Below are 25,074 nucleotides of genomic sequence, written 5' to 3' on the forward strand. Positions count from 1 at the left end.
ATGATCAAGCTGATGACATGATGTATTAGGTGAATCCCTATGTCTATGTACAAATATAAGCCCTGTGCTTATATATAAGCATATATATATATATATATATATATATATATATATATATATATATATATGTATGTATGTAGTGCTATATATATGCCCTTTGGTCTGCTGGTTCCCAGATGTGATATCTAGCTGTTTGTCAGGTTCCTCCTCTTGTAACCCATGGAAATCCCAACTGTATTACCACACTGAGTTTCATACTGAGTTCACTGTTTAAAACAGTAGGAGTTGGGAGGTGGCTGGCTGGCTCGGTAGGGCACACAACTCTTAATCTTGGGGTCCTGAGTTTGAGCCCCATGTTGGGAGTGGAGCCTACTTAAAAAAAAGTGGGAGTTGGAATGTTGCTTTTTATGTTTTTATTGAAAAGAGCAAAAGTGCTATCGAAAGTTAAACTTACCGTGTGTGTATATAGCTAGTATTCATTGTATGGGTTAATTTGAAAAACTTTGCATGTCTACTTCTGATGGAATTTGGACCAGATTACAAGATGATGCTTGGCTTAAAATTTTTTTCACAGTGAACTAGTATTTGATGCTCGTTCATTTATTCTTCACTCTACTTATTCAATAAATATCAACATATCCTTGTTATGGCAATGAACATGTGTCCCTTACAGAGGGAGGAGTTTATCTAATCTGTTTATAGGCTTTCTTTGAAATCCTGATAAATGCAGTGAACGCGGTTTACAACTGCCAAAGAGATTCAGGCTCTCAGATCTTACAATTGCTGAAATACAGTGTATATGGTTGGGGTGTTGGGGGGGGGGGTGTAAGAACCAGGTGACACCGGTTAAGCACACTTGACAGTCTTGAATTAAGTGACTGCAGAACAGATGCCAAAATTTAGTGAGAATCTGTAGTATTTAGGGTTGGTGTAGAGACTTTTGTTATAGGTAACTTTTTCAAACTTTTATTTGCGAACTTGTGCTTGCATGACTGTGCAAGTATAAAGGAGAATATAAAGCACAGGCTTTCAAATTATTCAAAAGAAAATGCTAGTCTGAATTATTGATTATGTACACAGGGCATAAATCTTTGAAATCATGGTAATGCTTTCCAGACAGTACAAGGTGAAATCTATGTTCCTAATTGTGACGCAGTTCCTTAAAAAAATACTTCTACATGCATGGAGATGGAGCTTTGTGTACAATTTGACATTTTAATAGCTCTTCCCCGAAATCCAGGATAGTGCACTGGCCTACGGAAGCTAAGACCAAGCCCCAGCTGCAGGACCGGAAAACTCGCGGCCGGAACGTTTGTGCTGCAGCGTCTCGCCCCGGGCCGGTGCGCATTTGCAACGGGACCGTCCCAGCCAAGTGCCTGTTGGTAGGAACCCGCTTGGAGGAGGTTTGGGGTTGCTCTGGCTGTAGCTAAAGCAGGCGTCGGGGGAGAATCCACAGGAGGGAACCGCCATGGACGATCAGGGCTGCCCCCGGTGTAAGACCACTAAATACCGGAACCCCTCCTTGAAGCTGATGGTGAATGTGTGCGGGCACACTCTGTGAGTCGGGAGACCGTGGGTTCCGCGGGGGTGAGACTCGCAGGGTGGGAGGAGAGAGCTGGGAAATGCCTGGCCTGGGCTCAGGGGAGAAAAGGGCGTCGTTCGTTTCAACACTGGGGAGGAAAATGGGAAAAGGTGACGTTGTTTCTGTAAACAGACGGTAGCCCCGAGCCGCGCTGGCCTGCTTTGGACTGCAGGTTCCCAGATGTAGTACCCAGCAGGTTGTCAGGTTTCCCCCTTCATAGCCGGGGTATTTCCAGGCTGTGTTGACAGCTGGGGTCCAGACATGCCGCTGGTTAAAAGCTTGGGGGATTGGAGTGTTTAATTTTACGGAAATGTTTTTATTGAAAAGGGCGAAATTGCTATGAAAACAAAATTACTGTGAATATATACTTCTATTTATTATGTAAGGTAATATGAAAACCGTCTATAAACCATTTTGTCCTGATGGAGTTGGGTTAGATTCTCATCGCTAAAAGGGAGTAAGTCTAGATTCTTGGCGGTTTTGGAGATGTAATGGTGGCTGGTATTTGTTGAGTGCACATTATGTGCCAGGCAGTGTTCTAAGCGCTTTACCATGAATTGTCTCACTTCATTCCCAAACAGCCCCATGAGGTAAGTATTAGTATCCTTACCATTTCACAGGGAAGGAGACTGAGAGGTCCTTATTAAGTGGGCCCTACTAGAATTGGAACACAGGATGTCTGACTCCAGAACGCCCATTTTGGGGGAGGGGAGGAGAAAGAAGGAGGTTAAGTTTGTTTATTTTGAAGAATAAGTGCAGGAATTGGTCAGCATGTTTCTTGCCACATTTTTATAGTCACATGTGATTCAGTAAACGTGGTTCTATAAAGCACTTGGGATTGAAGGTGGTGTATTATGGTGAGCATATATTCCTGTAGTTTCTCTGAGGTTTCTTAGAAATAAAAGGTGATGGGTAATCTACAGTGTGATAGACTAGGTCTTTGGGTAAGCATAAATTGCATGGTCAGTTGTAGTTATAGTGATTATAATAAGGTTTATTAATGTATTGGTACTTTTTTCTAATTAATTTTTTTGTTATTTATTTATATTTGAGAGAGAGAGACAGACGGAGAGACAGTGTGCGAGTGGGGGCGGAGCAGAGAGAGAGACAGAGACAGAATCTGAAGCAGGCTTCAGGCTCTGAGCTGTCAGCACAGAGCCCCACATGGGGTTTGAACTCCCAAACTGTAAGATCATGACCTGAGCCGAAGTCAGACACTTAGCTAACTGAACCACCTAGGCGCCCTGAGATGACTTATTTTTAATTAGAAATTGCTTTTGTTGTCTCCTTAGTCCTTTTTGTTTTCTCATAAGAGTTAAGAATTGTCTAAGTTATTGAGGTGCCTGGCTGGCTCAGTCAGTAGAGTGTTACACTCTTGATCTTGGGGTTGTGAGCTTGAGCCCCATGTTGGGTGTAGAGATTACTTAAAAAATAAAATCTTTAAAAAAGTAAGTTATTTTATTTATTTTGGTTATTTGCTAACTTGTTAGGTATAGACCACATTTTATAGTTCTTTTTTGACTTGAAATATGAACAAAATGGATAAAAGAATATAGCGTATTGGATAAAAGAAGAAACTTATGATTTTGAATTTTTTTACACAGTCCCTACAGGAACTGTGGCTTTGGGCAAATTACTAACACCTTGGACTCATTTTTCTTTTTTGTGAGAGACAGAGAGCACGTGTGTGCTTGCACACACACTCATGCTAGTGGGGGAGGGGCAACGGGAGAGAGAGAATCTTAAGAAGGCTCCATGCCCAGCTCAGAGCTGGAGTGGAGCCTGGCTGCAGGTTTTGATTCCAAGACTGGGAGATCATGACCTCAGTTGAAATCAAGAGTCTGTTGCTCAACCACCTGAGCCACCCAGGCACCCGTCATTTTTCTTACCTGAACAATAGAGACAGTAGCACTACCTATATTACAGTGTTTGAGGATTAAATATATAAAATATTTGGAGGTGTTTTGTAGAGTTTCTGTCTCTGTTGTCAAATATAGTATTTGTTTAATATATATTGGTTATATTATCATTATTACTTGTGAGTAGTATGTGTGCTAAGCAGAGATGAAATTAAAACAGGAGTCATTTGGGCTACTATGTAGGACTTGTACAATAATGATTATCTTTTTTTTTTAAATTTTTTTTTTCTTCAACGTTTTTATTTATTTTTGGGACAGAGAGAGACAGAGCATGAACGGGGGAGGGGCAGAGAGAGAGGGAGACACAGAATCGGAAACAGGCTCCAGGCTCTGAGCCATCAGCCCAGAGCCCGACGCGGGGCTCGAACTCACGGACCGCGAGATCGTGACCTGGCTGAAGTCGGACGCTTAACCGACTGCGCCACCCAGGCGCCCCAATAATGATTATCTTTAAATGAACTTAAGAGACTATAAAATGTCAAAATGATAGCTTTAATTCTAATGATCTACTGTAATTTTCTTTTTTAAGATTTTATTTTAACGTTTATTCTTTTTTTGAGAGAGAGAGAGAGAGAGAGAGAGAGAGAGAGAGAGAATGCGAGTGGGGGAGGGGCAAAGAGAGAGGGAGACACAGAATCTGAAACAGGCTCCAGGCTCTGAGCTGTTAGCATAGAGCTCAACATGGGGGTTGAACTCCCGAACCAAGAGATCATGACCTGAGCTGAAGTCTGATGCTTAACCAACTGAACCACCCAGGCACCCCTTTAAGATTTTATTTTTAAGTAGTATCTGCGCCCAATGTGGGCTTGAACTCATGACCCCCAGGTCAAGAGTTGCATGCTCTACTAACTGAGCCAGACAGGTGCCCCTGTAATTTTTTTTTTAATGTTTATTTATTTTGAGAGAGAGAGGATGTGCCCTTGTGCGAGCAGGGGAGGGGCAAAGAGAGGGAGAGAGGGAGAATCCCAAGCAGGTTCTGCTGCTGTCAACTCGGACCCCGATACGGGGCTCAATCTCATGAACTGTAAGATCATGACCTGAGCTGAAACCAAGAGTCAGACACTTAACTGACTGGGCCACTCAGGCACACCTTTGTAGTTTTCTTGATATGAACTTGTTATCATGTTCTTTCTTGGAAAATGGGATTTATATATATATGTATATGTATATATATATATATATATATACATGTATATATATAAATCCCACCTTTTAAAATATTCGTATATTGGATATCTTTTATAAATCAGTGTGTATATGTCTTCCTCTTTATTTTTAACAGTTGGATGGTAGCTCAGTGTTCAGTTATACTATAATTGATTTAACCAAAAAACATTTTTTTAAGTTTATGTATGTTTTTAGTAATCTCTACACCCATTATGGGCTCAAACTCACAACCCTGAGATCAAGAGTCGCATTCCCCCTCCGACCGAGTCAGCGAGGTGCCCCATTTAACCAAAATCTTTTTTTAAGTTTTTTTAAATGCTTATTCATTTTTGAGAGACAGAGACAGAATGAGAGTGGGGGGAGGGCAGAGAGGGAGGGAGACACAGAATTTGAAATAGGCTCCAGGCTCTTAGCTGTCCGCACAGAGCCTGATGGGGGGCTCGAACCCATGAACCGTGAGGTCATGACCTCAGCCGAAGTCGGACACCCAACCGACTGAGCCACCCAGTTGCCCCCCAGAATCTTTTTGATGAATATTTTATGTTTCTGTTTTTTCACTGGAGTGAACTTGGTAGCTAGCTAGCTAGCTCTTTGAAGAGCACTTAGCCATATTCATAAGATATAACAGTCAAGCCATAGAGTAAATACCTAGTAGTGTAATTGTATGTGACTTTTAAGTTTTGATAAATATTGCCCAGTTGTTCTCAAAAAAAGGTTCTATCAATTATACTCCCAACAACAATATGGTAATTCTTTTTTGCCACAAATCTTTGCTGATACTGGGCCTTATTATTTTTTTGATCTTCTTGTTCTGATAAGTAATACAACATTATGGATTTTGATGTGAAATACTTTTTTTAAATTAAAACATGTTTTTAAAAAAATTTATTTATTTTTGAGAGACAGAGTAAGAGTGGGGCAGGGACAGAGAGAGAAGGAGACACAGAATCTGAAACAGGCTCGAGACTCAGCACAGAGCTCTATGTGGGGCTCAAACTCGTGAACCTTGAGATCGTGACCTGCCCTCACAGTTTCTGAGGGGCAGGAATCTGAGAGTGACTTTAGCTGAGTGATTCTGTCCCATAGTCTCTTCAGAGGTTTGCTCAGGCTGTTGTCTGAGACTGAATATCTTTTTCCAAGGTTACTCATGTGGCTCTTGGCAGGAGGGTTCATTTTCTCCCCGTGGACCCTCCTTGGGTACTCATGATGTGGGTTTTCCCAGAGTTTGTGATGAGAGAGGGAGAGAACCAGAAGCCCAGAACTTTCTATGATCTAATCACAGACATGACATTACTATCATTGTGCTGTTTTATTTGTTAATACTGAGCAGCCCTGTTACAATGTGGAAGAGTACGCACAAGAGTGTGAATACTATCAGGTAGGGATTACTGGGCCACCTTGATGCTGGCTACCACATGATTTTATATTTGTTCATGTCCTCAAGTTGGCAAAGGCATTTGAGGAGGCAAGAGAGTGAGTAGGAGTAGTGATACGCAAAAGATAAGGAGTATAGGATTATGATAAGATTAATTAGGACTGCTGTTTATGGGAAAAAATACAGAAGCAGAAAGAAGTGAAAACATAATGAAAAGATCTTCCTCTCTTAATTGCTAGTAACTGAGGAAGCATATTCCCTTTTGTATCAATTCAATCCAGCAAACACTCAAATGGATTGATTACATGCACATTAAAGATGATTGGATTCCATGTTTGTTGTTTTCCAGTTCAAGGATGAGCTTTGTTTTAATTAAAGAAAAGGAGAATTGTTTTCTTTTTTCAGGACCACCTGTTTCTTTAAGAAACAGGTCTTTCGTAGAATTCTTTCATAGAATTCTGGAGGCATATCGAATTCAATGGATTCGGTTATATTAACTAAGTTTTTAATAATTTAATTTTTTTAAGGTTTATTTTTTAAATTTTATTTTTTTAAATGCTTATTTTTGAGAGAGAGAGGAGAGAGAGAGAGAGAGAGAGAGAGAGAGAGAGAGAGAGAGAATGAGTGGGGGAGGGGCAGAGAGAGAGAGGGAATCCAGAGGATCCAAAGCGGGCTCTATGCTGACAGCAGCGAGCCTGATGTGGGGTTTGAACTCTCAAACCTTGAGATTATGACTGGGCTGAAGTCGGACACTCAACTGACTGAGCCACCCAGGTGCCCCTTATTTATTTATTTTGGGTGCGGGGCAGAGAGAGGGAGTGACAGAATTCCAAGCAGGCTCCATACTGTCAGTGTAGAGCTGATGTGAGGCTCGAACCCACAAACCATGAGATCGTGACCTGAGCCAAAATCAAGAGTCAGACACTTAACTGACTGAGTCACACAGACGCCCGTTAATGATTTAATTTTAATCCCAACCTTTCATGGCAAACTTGTTTGTGGAAGCTTTACATGTATTTGATTTTACTAAATCTACTTTTTTCATTTTAAACATGCATAAGACACAAAGTAGTAGAATAAAGGAACATGTCCTGATATATGAAAGTCAGTATTTTGTCACATTTACTTAAGATCTTTCTCTCTGTGTCTCTTTGCTTTTTTTTCTATTTCTATTCCCACTGATGATACTGATGATGATACAAACTACTGGGTAGTTTGTCCTGAAGAGTTACTACTCTGAATTTTGCTGATTGCGTCGCTGTGGTATTGTTTAATGTGTTCCTCTATATTTTCTGTAAATTATTAGTTACATTTAGAAGCTTTATCAGATTAGGGTTGAATTTATTTATTGTTGGAAAGAATGATTAATAAGTGGTGTTAATGTATTTGTTTTAACTGATATTCTGGGCTTATCCAGTACTTTTATGCAAATTAGGAAACAGTGTCTCCTTAGGGCAGGCAAATTAGGAAAAGGCACTCTTTCTAGGTAAAAGAATTTGAAAAAAGGGACTTTCTAAGTATTGTTAATTTCTAATTTTATTCTGTTGTGGTAAGAGAACATACTCTATTAATAATTTTAATCTTTTGAAATTTTCTGAGAACTTATTTGTGGTCCAGTAAATGGTCTGTTTTGGTGAGCAATCAATGTACATTTGTAAAGAATGTTCGGGTGCCTGGGTGGCTCAGGCGGATGGGTGTGGGTGGGTGTCGGACTTCAGCTCAGGTCATAATCTTGAATTTCATGGGTTTGGCCCATGTCGGGGGCTCGCTGCTGTCAGCTCAGAGCCTGGAGCTTACTTAGGATTCTGTGTCTCCCTCTCTCTCTCTGCCCCTCCCCTGCTGTGCAGAGGAGCTCTCTCTCCCTCCACCCCTCTCTCAAAAAAAAAAAAAAAAAAAAAAAAATGTTCTGTGGCTGTCAGGGGTAGTGTGTTATAAATGTCAATTAGGTCAGCTTGGTTGGTAGTGTTACTCAGATCTTCTATATTACAAATTTATTTTATCTACTCATTTTATCAATTACTCCAACTACATGGTGGATTTGTTGGTTTGACCTTTTAGTTTTGTTATGCTTCATGTATTTTGTAGCTCTCTTATTAGGTACATAGGTACCTGTGTCTTCTTGATGAATATCTCCTTTTGTCATTATGAATTGTCTCTTGTACTACTCTTTGTCCTGAAGTTTTTGTCTGAATTAATATAGTCATGTCAGCTTTCTTATGCTGTTTGATGGTATATCTTTTTCTATCCCTTTGCCTTCAACCAATGTATGTCTTATATTAGTAGATACTTATGTCTTCCTTTTTTACCTGGCCCAACAATTTCTTTTAAAATTTTTTAAAAAATTTTATTTTAAGTAGGCTCCACACCCAATTTGGGGCTTGAACTCGTGACCCTGAGATCAAGAGTCACATGCTCTACTGACTGAGCCAGCCAGGCGCCCTCCTGGCCCACCAATTTCTGCCTTTTGTTGGTGTATTTGTCCCTTTATATTTAATGTAATTATTGAGCTCATTGGGCTTAAGTCTACTTGTTTTCCATTTGTCTCTTTCGTTTTTTGTTCAAGTTCCTTTCTTGCCTTATTTGGACTAATTGGATATTTTATTTTATTTTATTTTAGAGAGAGAATATGCAAACAGGGGAGAGTGGCAGAGAGATGAGAGAGAGAGAGAGAGAGAGAGAGAGAGAGAGAGAGAGAATCTCAAACTGGCTCCATGCTCAGTGCAGAGCCTGATGTAGGGCTCAATCCCAGAACCCTGGGATCATGACCTGAACTGGAATCAACAGTCAGATGCTCAACCAACTGAGCCACCCAGATGCCCCACTAATTGGATATTTTAAAGTATTGGCCTATTAGCAATAGCTCTTTATTGTTATTTTAATATTTTTAATATTTTTTGAATGGTTTCTTTAGGTATAACAATGTATATCTTTATCAAAATCTATTTAGGGTCAACATCTGATATTCCCATTTTTCACTTCCCATTTCATACCTCACAAATGTGAACAATGTAATTCCATTTACTCACCCATCTCATCTTTTATGCTGTTGATGTATCTTTTACTCTTATATGTGATTCAGTATTGTTATTTTTACTTTAAACAGTTAGTTGTCTTTAAGGAAAAGTGGAAAATTAAAAGAGTCTTTAAAAACACCTTTATTGTGGGGCGCCTGGGTGGCGCAGTCGGTTAAGCGTCCGACTTCAGCCAGGTCACGATCTTGCGGTCCGTGAGTTCGAGCCCCGCGTCAGGCTCTGGGCTGATGGCTCAGAGCCTGGAGCCTGTTTCCGATTCTGTGTCTCCCTCTCTCTCTCTGCCCCTCCCCCGTTCATGCTCTGTCTCTCTCTGTCCCAAAAATAAATAAACGTTGAAAAAAAAAAAAAACACCTTTATTGAGATGTAATTCACATACCATAAAATTCACCCATTTTAAGTGTAGAGTTCAATGGCTTCAAGTTTATTCTCAGAGATGTGCTCGCTTGCATTACCATAATCAACTTTAGAACATTTTTGTCACTTCACAAAGAAACCCGTCATCACTTAACCATCACTTTCCAAACATTTCCTTTCCCATATTGCCCCTCTAGCCCTAGGCAACCACTAATCTTACTTTCTATCTCTATAGATTTCCTGTTCTGGGCATTTTGCATAAATGAGATCATTCAATATATGGTCCTCTGTGATTGGCTTTTACTCAGAATAATATTTTTATGGTTCATCCATGTTGTAGCATGTATCAGGACTTCATTTCTTTTTGTTACTGAATAGTATTCCATTGTATGGCTATATCACATTTTATTTATCCATTCATTTGTTGATGGACATTTGGGTTGTTTTCACTTTTCAGCTATTATGAATAATGCTGCTATGAATATTCATGTACAAGTTTTTGTATGGACAAATGATTTTGTTCCTCTCAGCTGTGTACTTAAGAGTATAATTTTTGGATCATGTGATAACCCTATGTTTAACCATTTGAGGAACCGTAAGACTGTTTTCCAAAGTGGTGCATGTTTTACATTCCCACTAGCAGTATATGAAGGTTCAGTTTCTCTACCTTTTTTGGCAGCACCTGTTATTTATCTTTTTTGAATTAGAGCCGTCCTAGTGGGTATAAAGTGGTGAAATCGTCCTTTATGTTCACCTTCTTATATACTATATTTGGTGTCCTTCTTCGCTTTTTTTTTCTTTTTAATTTTTTAAAATTTTATTACAGATGGGGGGAGGGGCAGAGAGAGAGGGAGACAGAATCTGAAGCAAGCTCCAGGCTCCTAGCTTCAGCACATAGCCCAACATGGGGCTTGAACTCATAAACTTCGAGAACATGACCTGAGTCGAAGTTAGATGCTTAACTGACTCAGCCACCCAGGTGCCCCTTTTCTTTCCTTTGGATTATATTTTACAATTGTTGTGATTTTATTTTGCCTAGAGAATTTTCTTTAGTATTTCTTGTAGTGCAGGTGTCTTGGTAAATGATTCTCCCAGATTTTGTTTATCTGAAAGTGTTTTTATTTTGCTTAACTGTGTGAAGGATATTTTTGCTGAATATGAAATTATAGGTTGGCATTTCACCACTTGAAAGATATCAGTGTTTTCTGATATCCATTGTTTGTGATGAGAAGTTAGCTGTTACTCATATCTTTGGTTCCCTTTACACAAAAATCTTTTGGGGCTGCTTTTAAGATTAAAAGAAATTTCTTTTTTAAAATGTTTATTTTTGAGAGAGAGAGCGCGAGCAAGCGCATGAACGCATGAGTGGGGGCGGGGCAGAGAGAGAGGGAGACATAGAATCCTTAGCAGGCTCCAGGCTGTGAGCTGTCAGCACACAGCCTGACACAGGGCTTGAACTCACGAACCGTGAGATCATGACCTGAGCCGAAGTTGGATGCTTAACTGACTGAGCCACCCAGGTGCCTCTGCTTTTAAGATTTTTCTCTTTAATTTTGGTTTCTGGCAGTTTGAGTATGTTCTAGATATGGGTTTTCTTTGTATTCATCCTAGTTGAGGTTTGCTGAACTTAGATCTGTAAGTCAGTGTTTTTCTTCCTATTGGAAATTTCAGTGATTCTTTCTGCACTTTTTACACTTTCTTCTTATTTTGGAACTCCAGTTACATGTGTGTTAGACTCTTTGATATAATGTAAGTCCCTGTGGTACGATTTATTTTTCTTCAGTCTTTTTTCTCTCTGTTCTTTAGATCAGTTACTTCTATTGATTTATCTTCAATCCCATATGCTATTTCCACTCTTTTGGTGAGCTCATTCAGTATATTTTTGTTATTGCACTTTTTATTCTACAGTTTTTATCTTGTTCTTTTTGATAGTGTTCATTTCTTTTAGAATTCCTATCTGTGCATGCATTAAGACTATCTTCATTTAGTTCTTTGAATGTATTTTCATTTAATTCTGGACATACTTTGTGTTAATTCTTTTAAAATATTTATAATATATGAGATTTGCCTGGGTGGCTCAGTTGGTTAAGTGTCCAACTCTTGATTTCAGCTCAGGTCATAATCTCATGGTTCAGGAGTTTGAGCCCCACATTGGACTCTGCACCAACACTCCAGAGCCTGTTTGGGATTCTCTCTCTCCCTGTGTGTGGCTCCCCCTGCCCACGCATGTGCTCTTTCTTTCTCAAGTTAAATAAATAAACTTAAAAAAATTTTATAATAGATGATTTTAAGGTTTTTGTTTGCTAGATTCAACATCTTGGCTATTGTAGGATTGATTTCTATCAACTGTTCTTTTTGACTTTTTTCTTTTCATTCTTTTCTCTATTTTGGCACATTTAGTACTTTTTTCAGTTGTAAACTAGATCATGTAGATGTTACATTTTAGAGATCCTGGAGTTTAACTTTCTCTGTGTGTGTGTATGTGAATTCTGCGGGCAATTCATTTGCTGGCTGATTACCTTGAACTTTGTAAGCTTGGTTTTAATATTTGCTAGGATGGATCTGCAGAGAGCATGGTGTGTTTCCTTACTTTAGTGAGACTTAACTTCCAAAATTCTAATTCCTTGCAAAATTTGTTCGGTCTTGATTTTTTTTTATTTAAAAAAAATTTTTTTTTTTTAACATTTTATTTATTTTTGAGACAGGGAGAGACAGAGCATGAACGGGGGAGGGTCAGAGAGAGAGAGGGAGACACAGACTGAAACAGGCTCCAGGCTCTGAGCTGTCAGCACAGAGCCCGACGTGGGGCTCGAACTCACGGACCGTGAGATCATGACCTGAGCCGAAGTCAGACGCTTAACCGACTGAGCCACCCAGGCGCCCCTGTTCGGTCTTGATTTTTAAGCTTTGTTAGGGGAGTCTAAGAATAAGTCCTATTCTAGGATGTGATACTTACTCTTAGTTGTGGCCTTTTTGGTATCTTAGCTGGATGTCTAACGTGTTAATAAGTTGTAATGTGGTGTCTCTACTCTGGCTGGGTGGGAACTTCAAAGTGTATCCACCGCTCTTAACTACCCTCTATCCCTCTTTCATCTACCGTCTTTTAAGCCTTGATTGGTTTTGCTCTGCACATGTGCAGCCTGCTTTTTTGGTCAAGGATTCATGGAGGTTTCCTGTAGACTTCTGGACCTTCTGCTTTGCATTTTTCAGCTATATCAAGTGCACTGAATTCTGATCTCTGACTCCTCAGTTTAGCATAACTACTGTGCCCTTCTCAAACTTGTTGAGAATGGCCAAGGAAATTGTGTCAGGTAGAAAACTGAGGCAATTGTAGGCTCACCTTGTGAGTTACCCATTTCTGGAGATTATAGTCTTTGTGTAGTCTATTGTCTAATGCCTGCAAACAGGTGTCTCAAACATTTGTTTGTTTTATGGTTTCTCATGGTGGGAATGCTAGTCTGGCATCAGTTACTACATTATGTTTTTAAGAAAAAGCTGGCCTTACTATATTGTTGAATCATTTACTTCCTGTAGTCTCAGTTCTGTGTGTACATGTCTATTTTCTTACCTCAAAACTGACAATTGCTTGTTCCTCTTCAGCATTTCTTTTGCAGTTTCTCATTTTTTTGTTACTTCAGTTTCTTCCCTGATACTTTCTAGACATTCCCCCCTTTTTTTAATGGAATGTTTTCAAGTTGATTAGAATATAATGTTGCAGAACAGCTCTAGAGAATTAATGTCTCATATGTTCTGAATGGTAATTACAATGAACATCTCAAGATCATTCTCCTAATGGAGATGGTTTTTGCTTTCACTACATATATGAGTTGGTGTTCTGTGTATTTTCATAATCCAGATCTATTGAGTAACAGAAAGAATATTGAATCACAAGTTAGAAAATCTAGGTTCTAGTCTTGAATTATTCATTTGTTTGGGATAGTAATTTTTAATCCCTCTTTAATTTCTTAAAATTTGGGTAATTTAGTTAATAGTTTTGGTCTTTTCTTTGAGTTTACACCTTTTTTGTGCGGGAAGGGGCGGAGAGGGAGGGAGAGAATCCCAAGCAGGCTACACACCCAGTGCATAGATCTCATGACCATGAGATCATGACTTGAGCTGAAACCAAGATTCAGACACTCAACTGACTGAGCTACCCAAGCCCCCCGGTTTGCAATCTTTCTTATACACTCAAAATTTCCAGGTTATTGATTCCCAGACTTAACCTCATCCTAAAAATCATCTTGGGTGTCGAGTTTAATTACAAATTTCTGGGCTCCGACATAGATCTCTGAGGGAGAGACTTTGTGTTTTATACTACCTATCAAGAGAGTCTTGTACTTAAGCAATGTTGAAAAACTGTGTGTAAGTATACAACAGTGAGTATAGCAGACACGGTTACTACCTGCGTTAGTTTTATGGTGTTTGAGCTCTTCTGAGTCATTAAAAGGAAATTAGTTGTTTTTTCTTTACAAGAAATCAAAGGGAAGTTTAGAGTTATAAAAATATTCTTTGCAATTAAGGTGTGAAAGTCGGTATTATGCCATTTGTTAAACTATTTGTTGAAAAAGTGCTATTAAACAAACCTGAACTCCTGAAACCTAATTGTCAACCTATTCCTGATGTAGGAAAAGGGACTTTGGGGAAGCAAATAATTTTGGTGGGTGTTTCCTAAACTTACAAATTTTTGCAAGATTAGCATGAAGGGAACAAAAAAGTTTAGGTGGTTCAAAATGCATAAATGTTTTTGTGAAGCAGCCCCTAAAGAGGAAAGATCTAAGTATTAGTCCCATTAGGAAAGTGGAATGTGATGTCTGATTTGGCTGTCATGCTGAACATGGCAGCTTGTGTAAAAGTACGTGCCTCAAAATGCTGTTTGTTTTGTCAAAAGAATTGATAGGAGTTGGCAAACTCAGTTAATTTGAAATCAGAAGGAGCCTAGCAATCATCTTTTTAGTTTTGTTCTACACTTGTCCCTTTTTTCTTTTTTTAACAGATGGGAAAACTGAAGTCTATGTAAGGTTAAATGGTTGCATTTCCCACCTGGCCAGCTCTACTTTTTTGTGTCTGTGTAAATCCTAGTTAGGAATTATTCAATTAAATTTTGATCACATTTGCCAAATAAAATTCTTATTAACGTAATGCAACCAGATTGCAACTCAAACCCTTTTAAAATATGAAACTACTACAATACTATCAAAATCTGTTTGATACACTTAGAACAAGTTTCTTTTTATATTTTTAGTTGCCAGGATGCTAGCATTAAAAAAAAAAAATTTAAATATTCAATAATGATTTTTTTACCAATTCTGTATTTGCCATATCACTTTATTTGATAATGTATAAACAGTGTCATAGTATTTGTCTTTTGAGGTATACACATGCAAATTAGGAAGACTAAATGTGTTATTTATACAATGAAGTGATTTGGAGGGTAACTAGTTTTATAGTATTTTACTTTGCAAACTTCATTATTTAATTTGTATCAAAAATATACACCTGTATAAACAAATAAGTGTATTCCCTACAAAGACAAGAAAATGTAATATTTAATGGACCACATTAGAAATGTTTTGAAGAATTAGGTTTTCTTTCATTCACTGTTAGAATATGTAAAAAAACAGAATTTTGAGATGAAGAAAAGTGGTTGTGTACCTCATTCAATTTTCTTTAGAACACAAATATGATAGTGGCTATATCATTGAAAATTAATGAAGCCTCCATCAATATGGTGCAGTGCCTCTGCATCACTGATTTATATATATTTAATGAGGCTGCTATTCTAATTTCAGGTAACCGAAGCAAACTGCATCTAGCACTAACTCTGATTTACTTACAAACAATTCATTCCATTAAAATATAAATGTCTTGAAATCTACCAATGTTAAGTATAATTTCTTCATAAATAATTCCACAGTGTTTACTTTTAGGCTATAACTAAGTCGTCTCTAAAGAGAGCATCATTTTTTATGACTGCTTCGGATAATGTTACCAAAACATGTTTTATTTGATCTTATTTCTTGTTACTGATCTGTGGAGTTGGAATAGAAAATATGGGAGAAAAAACTTAAAAAGTAGTAGAATTGTGGTATGACATGGCAAACGTTATATTTTTGAGATCTATCGGAGGATACATGAGGAACATTTTAAGGGTATATTTTTATATTTGACATTAGGAATATAACTTTTAATATTTGCTTTTATTTTCAGTCTTATTTTAAAATGTGTATTTTGTTTATTGAAAAGATAATATTAAACATTTCTAAAAAAATTAAAAACATTTCTGACAACAGAAAAATTGTATATAATATTTTTACAGAACATTTCTTTTAATTTTTACCTTTTGATTCTTGGGAGTGATTCTAGTTAGAAGTCAGTTTTATAGTCTGTGGCCATACCACCCTGAATGTGCTCAATCTCATCTGATCTCAGAAGCTGAGCAGGGTCGAGCTTGGTTAGTACTTGGATAGGAGAAATCAATTTTATATAATGTGTGATTTTTATGGGACTGGAATTTGCTGAGCTACATATTACTTTATTAAAAAAAATGCTCCTGTTGCCAATTGAATATATAATATCATACAGTTTAATAAAATATTGTTTAGCAGTAAAGATTCTTTATCCATATTTGTTCAATGCCCAGTCAGATCATAGTAAAGGGAATGAGTTTTTTTTAGAAAGCTGAGGTTGGTAAACAAAATTTTGAAGACAAAATTTTTACTTTTTAGGTAGTTTAAATATATTTCTAAGATCTAAAATTAATATGTTGCAGTAATTGTCTCTGCCTTATTTGTATTGAATGTCTTATTTCTCATAATTGTATTCGGTATATCATTAATATTTAATTCCTTATGGAGGTTGATTGCAGCAAGCAATCTATGTAATGTGTTACAACTAAATGCAAGAACATACAATTTAAAGTAGGAATGGTGTCAATAATAATAAATTGCTACAGCTAGTATATGTTTAGTGTTTATAATTCCCCCTTGGGAAATACACTATTTGTGTCTCCTGTTTGCTTTATGTATTTGGGTTTATATTATTTGGAATTAGAATAGAAACTAACATGTTATATGCTGAAGTTAGAATGTAACAAACTAGGAATTACTGAAATCATATAGACCAAGTGGATTGATTAGTAAAATACCTCACAGAGGACAATTACATATACTTAAGTAAACACTACCATGGTGTTTTTGTTTTTGTTTTTTTTCTGTCAAAAGCAAGAGCCAGAAATAAGCTTGTGCTTTTTGACTATATTCTGTTTATTAACACTATTCCCAATTGCTGCGTTCTTTTATGGGTTTTTGGTTTCTACATTTTGCTTACCGAGAGATTTTTGGTGCAGTGGTTAAAAGCATCAACTTTGGGATCAAAGAAATTTGAGTTAAATCCTTGGGCTACCACTTAATAGTGACCTGCAGCAAAGGCTTTTTTGACTCCTAGATTCCTAAATCTTTAAAATGGTGATAAAAATAATACTGCCTGTTTTACAGGCTTGTTGTGAAGGTTAAAGAAATGGCAACTTGTTCAAAATTTGCTTGGCATATTTGCCTGGCATATAGCAGCTAATATTTATTAAGTACTGTTATTATGAGTGGTAATGTCAGTCTTAATGGTTGTGTAATGTTTCTGAAAAATTATAAAATAGTTGGAAATAGAGAATCCTAAGTGTGCTGAGGGTACTGTTCAAGTATAATTACAGCTAGCAGTTTATGTGCATATGTATTTACTTTTTTGAAGATTAAACACAAACACAGATTGTGCTGTATGAATTTCTCTGCCACTTAGTTCATTCATTTATCAATATATTTTGGATAATTTATGTTTGAGCATATAAATATAAGTCATTGTTTTTTTCATGGTTGCAGAGTATTCCATCTTTTGAGAATGCATTAATCTATTTAGCCTGTCATATATTAATGGAAGTTTTGGTTGTTTTTGGATATTCAATATAGTTTTTCAGTGCACATCCTATCTTTGTGTAAATGCAAGTATATCTATAGGATAAATTAAAATTTTTTTTAATGTTTATTTACTTTTGAGAGAGAGAGAGCACAAGTGGAGGAGGGACAGAAAGAGAGAGAGGGAGACACAGAATCCGAAGCAGGCTCTAAGCTGTCAGCACAGATCCCAATGCAGGGTCCAAACCCACAAACCACGAGATCATGACTTGAGCTGAAGTCAGACACTTAACTGACTGAGCCACCCAGGCGCCCTGTAGGATAAATTTCTAACAGCAAAATGTGTATTTAGAAATAAAAAAAACTTTTTTCTAACATTTATTTATTTTTTGAGAGACAGAGAGAAACAGCATGAGGGATCCGAACTCATGAACCGCAGAGGGAGGGAGTCACAGAATCTGAAGCAGGCTCCAAGCTCTGAGCTGTCAGCACAGAGCCTGACGTGGGGCTCCAACCTACAAACTATGAGATCATGACCTGAGCTAAAGTCAGACGCTTAACTGATTGAGCCACCCAGATGCCCCATAATGTGTATTTATAGTTTTAATAGACATTACCAATTTTTTTATTAGACATTACCAATTTTTTCTTTTTTCAACTTTATTGAGATAGAATTGACATTCATTAAACTGCACATAATTTAATCAGCGTTGACATGTTAATAGACCCATAAAGTGATCACTACAATTAAGATAACAAATAGTTCTGTCATACCCAAATTTCCTTATGTCTTTTTGTAATCTATTCTTCCCTCTACTCCCATCCCCAAGCAACAACAGTTTTGCTTTTCCTTATAGAGTAGTTTGCATTTGCTATTATTTTACATAAAATCATATAAGCTGCTTTTTGTTTTTTTTTTTTTTGGTTTGTCTTGGCTTTGACTCCATTATTCTGAGATTCGTCTATTTTGTTGTGTCTGTCAGTGGTTCATTCCTCTTTATTACCGAATGGTGTTCTGTTGTATAGATATACTAGTTTGTACTAGTTAATTGACAGTTGGCTTGTTTGTGATTGTTAGTATTACAAAAGAGCTGCTATGGAGAGTTTTCATGTAAAAGTCTTTGCATGAACATTTTTTTTAAATTAAAAAAATTAAATTTTTTTAATGTTTATTTTTGAGAGAGAGAAGGAGAGAGTGAGCACGAGTAGGGGAGGGGCAGAGAGAGGGAGATACAGAATCTGAAGCAGGCTCCAGTGTCTGAGCTGTCTGTACAGAGCCAGATGCGGGCTTGAACTCATGGACTGCGAAATCATGACCTGAGCTGAAGTTGGACACTTGACTGAGCCACCCAGATACTTCTGAGCACGTGTTTTTGTTTTTCTTGGGAAAATACCTAGGAGTGGTGTGTCTGGGTTATGTGGTAGTTGTAGTTTAACTTTTAAAGTTTTATAGTTTTAGATTTACATTTAGATCTGTGATCCATTTGAAGTTAACTTTTTTGTATGGTGTGAGGTAAGAGGGTTCTCTTTTTGAGTGTTATTATTATTATTATTATTATTATTATTATTATTATTTTTCCTGCAAGGATATCTAGGGGATCTAGCACTATTTTTTGAAATGCCTTTCCTTTTTCATTGGATTGCCTTGGCATTTTTGTCAAAAATCAATTGACTAAGTAACTATGGATCTGTTTCTGAATCCTCTGTTCTGTTCCATTGACTTATAACTATCTTTGCCAGTACAGCCAAACTGTTTTAATTACTGTAGCTTTATGGTAAGTCTTGGGAAGTGTAAGTCCTTAAACTTTTTTTTTTTTTTAATTAGTTTTGAAGTTTATTTATTTATTTCAAAAGAGAGCATGAACAGGGGAGGTAAAGAGAGAGAGAGGGAGAGAGAGGATTCCAAGCAGGCTAAGCACTGTCACATAGAGCCTGATGCAGGGCCCGAACTCATGAACTGTGAGGTCATGACCTGAGCTGAAATCAAGAGTCAGATGCTTAACCGACTGAGCCACCCAGCCACCCTCAACTTTGTTTTTACTTTAAAAATTGCTTTGGTTATTTTAGGTCCTTTACAATTCTATATAGATTTTAGAATCAATTTGTCAACTTTTGTATAAATGCCTGTTGGATTTGGGTTGCTTTAAATTTGGGGAGAATTGCCATCTTGACAATATTGAGTATTATAATCAATAAATATGATATATTTTTCATTTATTTAAGTCTTTAATTTCATTCAGTACTATTTCAGTCTTCTGACGCCTCGAATGAAGCTGGAGGATCCACTTCTAAGCTTAATTTTGTGGCTTAGTTCTTTACTATTTGTTGGTTAGAGGTCTCAGTTCTTTCCTGTAAGGGCCTATCCTAAGGATTTCTTCACTGTCCTTACAATGTGGTAGCTTTCTTTCCCTAGAGTGAATGATTCAAGAGAGAGAGGCAGAAGCCACAATGTCATAAACTAGCTTTGGAAGTCTGACACTGTCATTTCTGCTGCATTCTATTTGAGTCCTAAGCACAGTCCGTATTTAGGGTGGAGGGGAATTAGGCTTCACTTTGTGATAAGAGAAGTATCAAAGAATTTGTGGACATATGTACCACCACATTAACCGTATATCTGTATGTTCATCACTGTTGTAGCCTAAATCCAACAGAGCTCCCAATGATTCTTGCCTCCTGATATTCATGCCTTTGTGCAATTTCTCTCCAAATGGTTATCAGAGTTGCTTGTGTTATGAATTGAATATGGCAGAAGTGATGGTTTGTCACTTCCAAGGCTAGGTCATAAAAAGACTCTGCAGCTTTCTCATGGACCATTTGCTTTTGGGAAGGACAGTTTCTGTGTTGTAAGCAGCCATACAGAAAGGCTCATGTGGTGAAGAATCAAGGCCTCTGACACCTGCCACATGAGTAAGCCCTCTTAGATTCTCTGGCCCCAGCCGTGTCTTAGATAATTGCAACCCTGGCTAATGTCTTGAGAAATAACCTGCTGCTGGATTCTTGACACTCAGAAACTGTATGAGATAATGTTTATCATTTTAAGCTGCTGAATTTGAAGGTATTTTGTTACACAGTAACAGATAACTAATAGCAATCACTTCACCTTTATTATAACAAAAGAGACATTACCAAAACTTGTACACTATTTGAGACTCTTGTTATGATAGTGGGAATAGATTTCTAAGGGGCTCCTGTCAAATAAGCCATTGTCATTATGTAGAGAAGTGGTTCTTATTCAGAGACATATAAACTACTTTGGTTTAGAAGTAAAGTAATCTAGGGGGAATCCTGTGATACTGTTTATTGTAACTTAAATTGCAAAGGTAAAGCTTTTATTACCATTTAAGCTTTGATAATAAGGCAGAATATTTAGTGAGAACCTTGTAAATTTCCTATCCTTGACCAAGGACTTAATAAATTTTATCAAAATCCATGAAATAGCAATTTGAGTAGCTAATTCTTTATAAAAATAGTTTATTTTGTTTATAGATTTAATAAGTGATAAATACAGTGATGTTGAATCTTATATGGAATTTATGTTCTCAAGTTGTGTAAGTTAGAAATTATGTGTAGTGAAAGAATTACCTTTAATAAGAACAGAAATTGTCAGTATGGATAAATGATTTTTCACTAAGTTGAGCATAGCCAGTTTCCTTCAGCATAGGAATGATTCACTGTTTTTGCCAAACATCAGCTGAAATAATTGGCTCTTTTCTGGCATTGTATTGAAAAGACTTATTTTTCAATGCAGTCAAATGCAGTCCTCCTCTTCTTTTTTTTTTTTTTTTTTTTAATGTTTATTTTTGAGAGAGAGAGACAGAGTGCCAGTGGGGGAGGGGCAGAGAAAGAGGGAGACAGAATCTGAAGCAGCCTCCAGGCTCCAAGCTGATTGGAGTCTGACTTAGATTACTCCAAGCCTGATGTAGGGCCTGAACCCATAAACCGTGAGATCATGACCGCTACCAAAGTTGGCTGCTCAACTGACTGAGCCACCCAGGTTTCCCTCTTTTTTTTCTTTTTTTTTAAGTTTATTTATTTTGAGAGAGAGAGAGTGAGTCAGGGAAGGAGCAGAGAGAGAGAATCCCTAGCAGGCTCTGCACCATTAGCGTGGGACCCGATGTGGGACTCGACCCCACAAACCATGAGATCATGACCTGAGCCAAAGCCAGATGCTTAACTGGCTGAGCCACTCAGGTGCCCCAGTCAGATACGATCTTATTAAGATGTTCATTCTAGGAGAGGTATTAGGAAGTGAGTGCAGCTGAGGGAACAATTGAGTGACATCTCTCATTTTATGCTCACTCTGGAGTAAAGGTATAACTGAGAGGAAAGGCTGGTGATATGGGCTGCTTTAAAAAAAATATCTTTTTGCTGAACATATAAATTTGTGTAAGTAAATGTGCATATAATATACTGCTATTGTATAATAGAATGCTTGTGAAACTTCTACTTTTCTTTATGGGGAAAATGTACAGTATTCCATTGTGATGTTTAGATTAGACTATTTCATTTTGTGGAAAATGACATGAAAGGTTTGTTGATTTCTGTAAAGCACAATATGGGAACCTGTTTATAATGAGGAGTCTATGTCATTGAGAAAAGTTTCAGTTATATTCAGCCAGCACAGAACCAGCATACACATTTGTTGGACATGTATTATAGGAAGAGTAACATAAAAAAGTTTAAAATAGAACTTCTGCATTTTTGGAGTATGGTATAGTTGTCTGGAAAATTTACTGTCAGATAATGAATGTGTCTTTACTTTTGGAACATGCTTTATTGTACATGAAACTCTGAACTTATATAGCAGATAAATTATGTGATTTTTTCCCATTGCTAAAGAGTCTGAATGTTCAGAAGTGATCACTAAGACATTTCTTTAAATACTGCATTCTTATATTTTACAATGTCTTATGGATTGCTCACCATATAACAGTTAAGCCATAGGATGGAAAAGTCTTGATGCCAGTAGTAGGAACTTTTTCCAGTTGGAAATCATTTAAAATAAAATTAAAGGAAGTGTAATTTTTTAGTGTTACTGGAAAGATATAATTTGACTCACTAAAGTGAGAGAACATTCATGTTCTCTTTCAGGCTCTACACCTGTGGCCTAAAGCTGTAGTCTTGTTGGGACTTTAATTATTAATACAAAAGTGTGTTTTATAACATCTAGCCACGTCTACTTTAATACCATATAATTTCCTTTTAGAATGTGTAAATGCCCGAGCAAATTTTTGGACACAATCTGTTGTACTCTTTTGTATTTGGAGATAAGTGTTTTGAAAAGTATTAAGCAGTTTCTCTTCAGTTTAGTCTTGTCTTGTTTAAAGCATTAGTATAACGGTTTCCAAGGGGTGCCTAGCTGGCTTAGTTGGAAGAGCTTGCCACTCCTGATCTTAGGGTCATGAGTTTGAGCCCCATGTTGGGTATAGAGATCACACACAAAAAATAAATCAACAAAGCATTAGTATAACTGTTTGATTTGGACTAGAACTTGATTTTAAGTTGTCATTAGCTATGAATTCCCAGTGACTGCCTCTCAAATTTCACTAAGAGATCAGGCTATATGATTTACCGGTTTTAAGAAATCATGTGCAGCTTTCTGCTAATGCAGAAATTGTTCAGACATACAGAGTTTCAAGAACCTGAAAATTTCCTGTTTGAAACTGATGGTTTAGAAGGTAGCTTCTTTTGTTATATCTGGAGGAATTAATGTTTAGAAGTTTACACTTATCTATTAATTTCTTACTCTCATTTAGTTCTTTCCTCATTTTTTGGTTTTCCAGTTTATATCAATTTATAGACTGTATTCAAGTCAATGTGAAAATTTTATCTAAATGCAGTTCCAAAGTTTGCAGTATTTTTGTGCATTTATTTCTTTACTGCCTACACACACACACACACACACACACATGCAAACATGCTAGAATGACAATTTCTGGTGGTCAGTTGAGATATGACATTGAAATGCATTGTCTGGTAAATTTTTTTTTAGAAACTATATTTTATTTAGAAAAAAAAATTTTAAAGATTTTTTTTTTTTTAAGTAATCTCTACACCCAGTGTGGGGCTTGAACCCACAACCCTGAGATCAAGAGTCGCTTGCTCTACTGACTGAGCCAGCCAGGTGCCCCTGAAAATATTTTTAATAGAGTGTTCCTAAGCATTTGATCCAAACAGCAGCCATGAGTTTGGGGTTTTAGGGCAAGATTTTATTTTCTAGAATATCACTCATGTTATTCCTAAATATGTCAGAAAAATATAGGAGACAAACTGCAATTTGATTTCATTTCATACTTTTCAAATATTTATACCCTTGTTATCTTAGAAATTTTGGTAATGAGTCATAGAGCTTCTCTTTCTATCCTTAACCCCAAAATATATTGACAAAAAGTTAGGAACAGAGAATATGAAATAGGAGAAGCTGTTCATGCATTTCCTGGGATTTAGATTTTTTTATCCTCTTCCAGGCGTGCTCCAAGTCTGGTGCTTTACTTATTTCAAACTTTTTTTTTTTTTTTAAGCACTTCTTATTTATTAGGACTTGATGATCAAAGTTGAATATGAGATAATCTTTGCCCTGAGGTTTCACAGTTAATGTATAGAAGGTAAACAAATAAAATGTTACGATACAGTTTGATAATTGTTATGCTCAGTGTTGTTGGAGTCATTTGAGTAACATAATTCGACAGTGGGGTGCTGGGAGTATAGTGGCACCAGCAAGTATATCACAGGATCCAAGTCAGAAATATGGTAGTCATTCTTGGTTTATATTTGTGGCTTATATCCAAGCATCACCAAGTCTTGCCTATACTGTTCCTAAATCACTTTCAAACCACGGGTTTTATAATAATCCTATTGTTTTAAAGGTTTTTTTTTTTTTTTTTTTTTTTTTTTTTTTTTTTTTTACATATAAGAGCAATTTCTACTTATTTAGATATTTTGTTCTGTTAGGGGAATATACTTTCATGTGGATGTAAGTGCCCTCATTTTATTTCAATAATAGAAAATTGAAGCCAGTTTGGATAGGGAGAAGATTGAAAAATGAAACAAATGTGTAAGATTAAAGTTGCATATAGCTTTTGTAGTTAGATGATATATGTATTCCAAGTGGATAATACAGATTTATACCTTAATGAAAGCACATGGTCATATTAATTTGAAATTTGCACAAGGAGCATCATAGTGTATATTAACCTTGCTTTTTTCAATTAGTGGTAGATCATGAGTATTATTAGCATATACCACTTTACCTCCTTGTTAGCACCTAATATTTCTTTGTGTGGATGTTTCTCCTATTGATGAGTATTTAGAAATGTGAGGTTTCGATAGCTTTCTAAATTTTTTTTTAATAAAGTACACCAGTTAATTCCCTGAAAACAGTATATGAAGGTGTCTGTTCCCTCACCACTTTTGCCCCACCAAGGATTTCATAAAGTCTATATTGGTTTTGATATACCGCAGTCACACTTCTACCTACTGCATTTCATATTTGTATTCAGCAGCAAGTCTCCAATATGATTGTAAAATACAGAAATGAAGTATTTTTTCCTTGATGTTTGTGCTTTAAGCAAATGCACTGGGTCAAGTTCTAGTTTAAAATCATTTAACTTTCTGAGTAGTAAAAGTCTCAAAGAACATTTAGAAATAGAGTTGTATGAAATAGCTATTGTTTGTAAGCACTTTATCTACCTCTTATTTTTGTAAAAGAGTCATATTACAATTAGTATGAGATCTATTCTTTGG

At 36.7% G+C, this 25,074-nt stretch overlaps 1 protein-coding gene across 1 annotated transcript in view; it reads left to right on the forward strand.

Annotated features, from left to right (window-relative positions):
• The first annotated feature begins 1,388 nt into the window (after window positions 1-1,388).
• The window catches only part of MNAT1 (MNAT1 component of CDK activating kinase), a 221,906-nt gene continuing 198,220 nt past the window's right edge, over window positions 1,389-25,074 (forward strand). The window contains exon 1 of the mRNA XM_045450836.1: window positions 1,389-1,557. Coding sequence (XP_045306792.1) covers window positions 1,469-1,557 — 89 coding nt within the window. The 5' untranslated portion in view covers window positions 1,389-1,468. The remainder of the gene's footprint in view (window positions 1,558-25,074) is intronic.

The sequence above is a fragment of the Leopardus geoffroyi genome, chromosome B3 (genome assembly GCF_018350155.1).
Source record: "Leopardus geoffroyi isolate Oge1 chromosome B3, O.geoffroyi_Oge1_pat1.0, whole genome shotgun sequence".
Lineage (NCBI taxonomy): Eukaryota > Metazoa > Chordata > Mammalia > Carnivora > Felidae > Leopardus > Leopardus geoffroyi.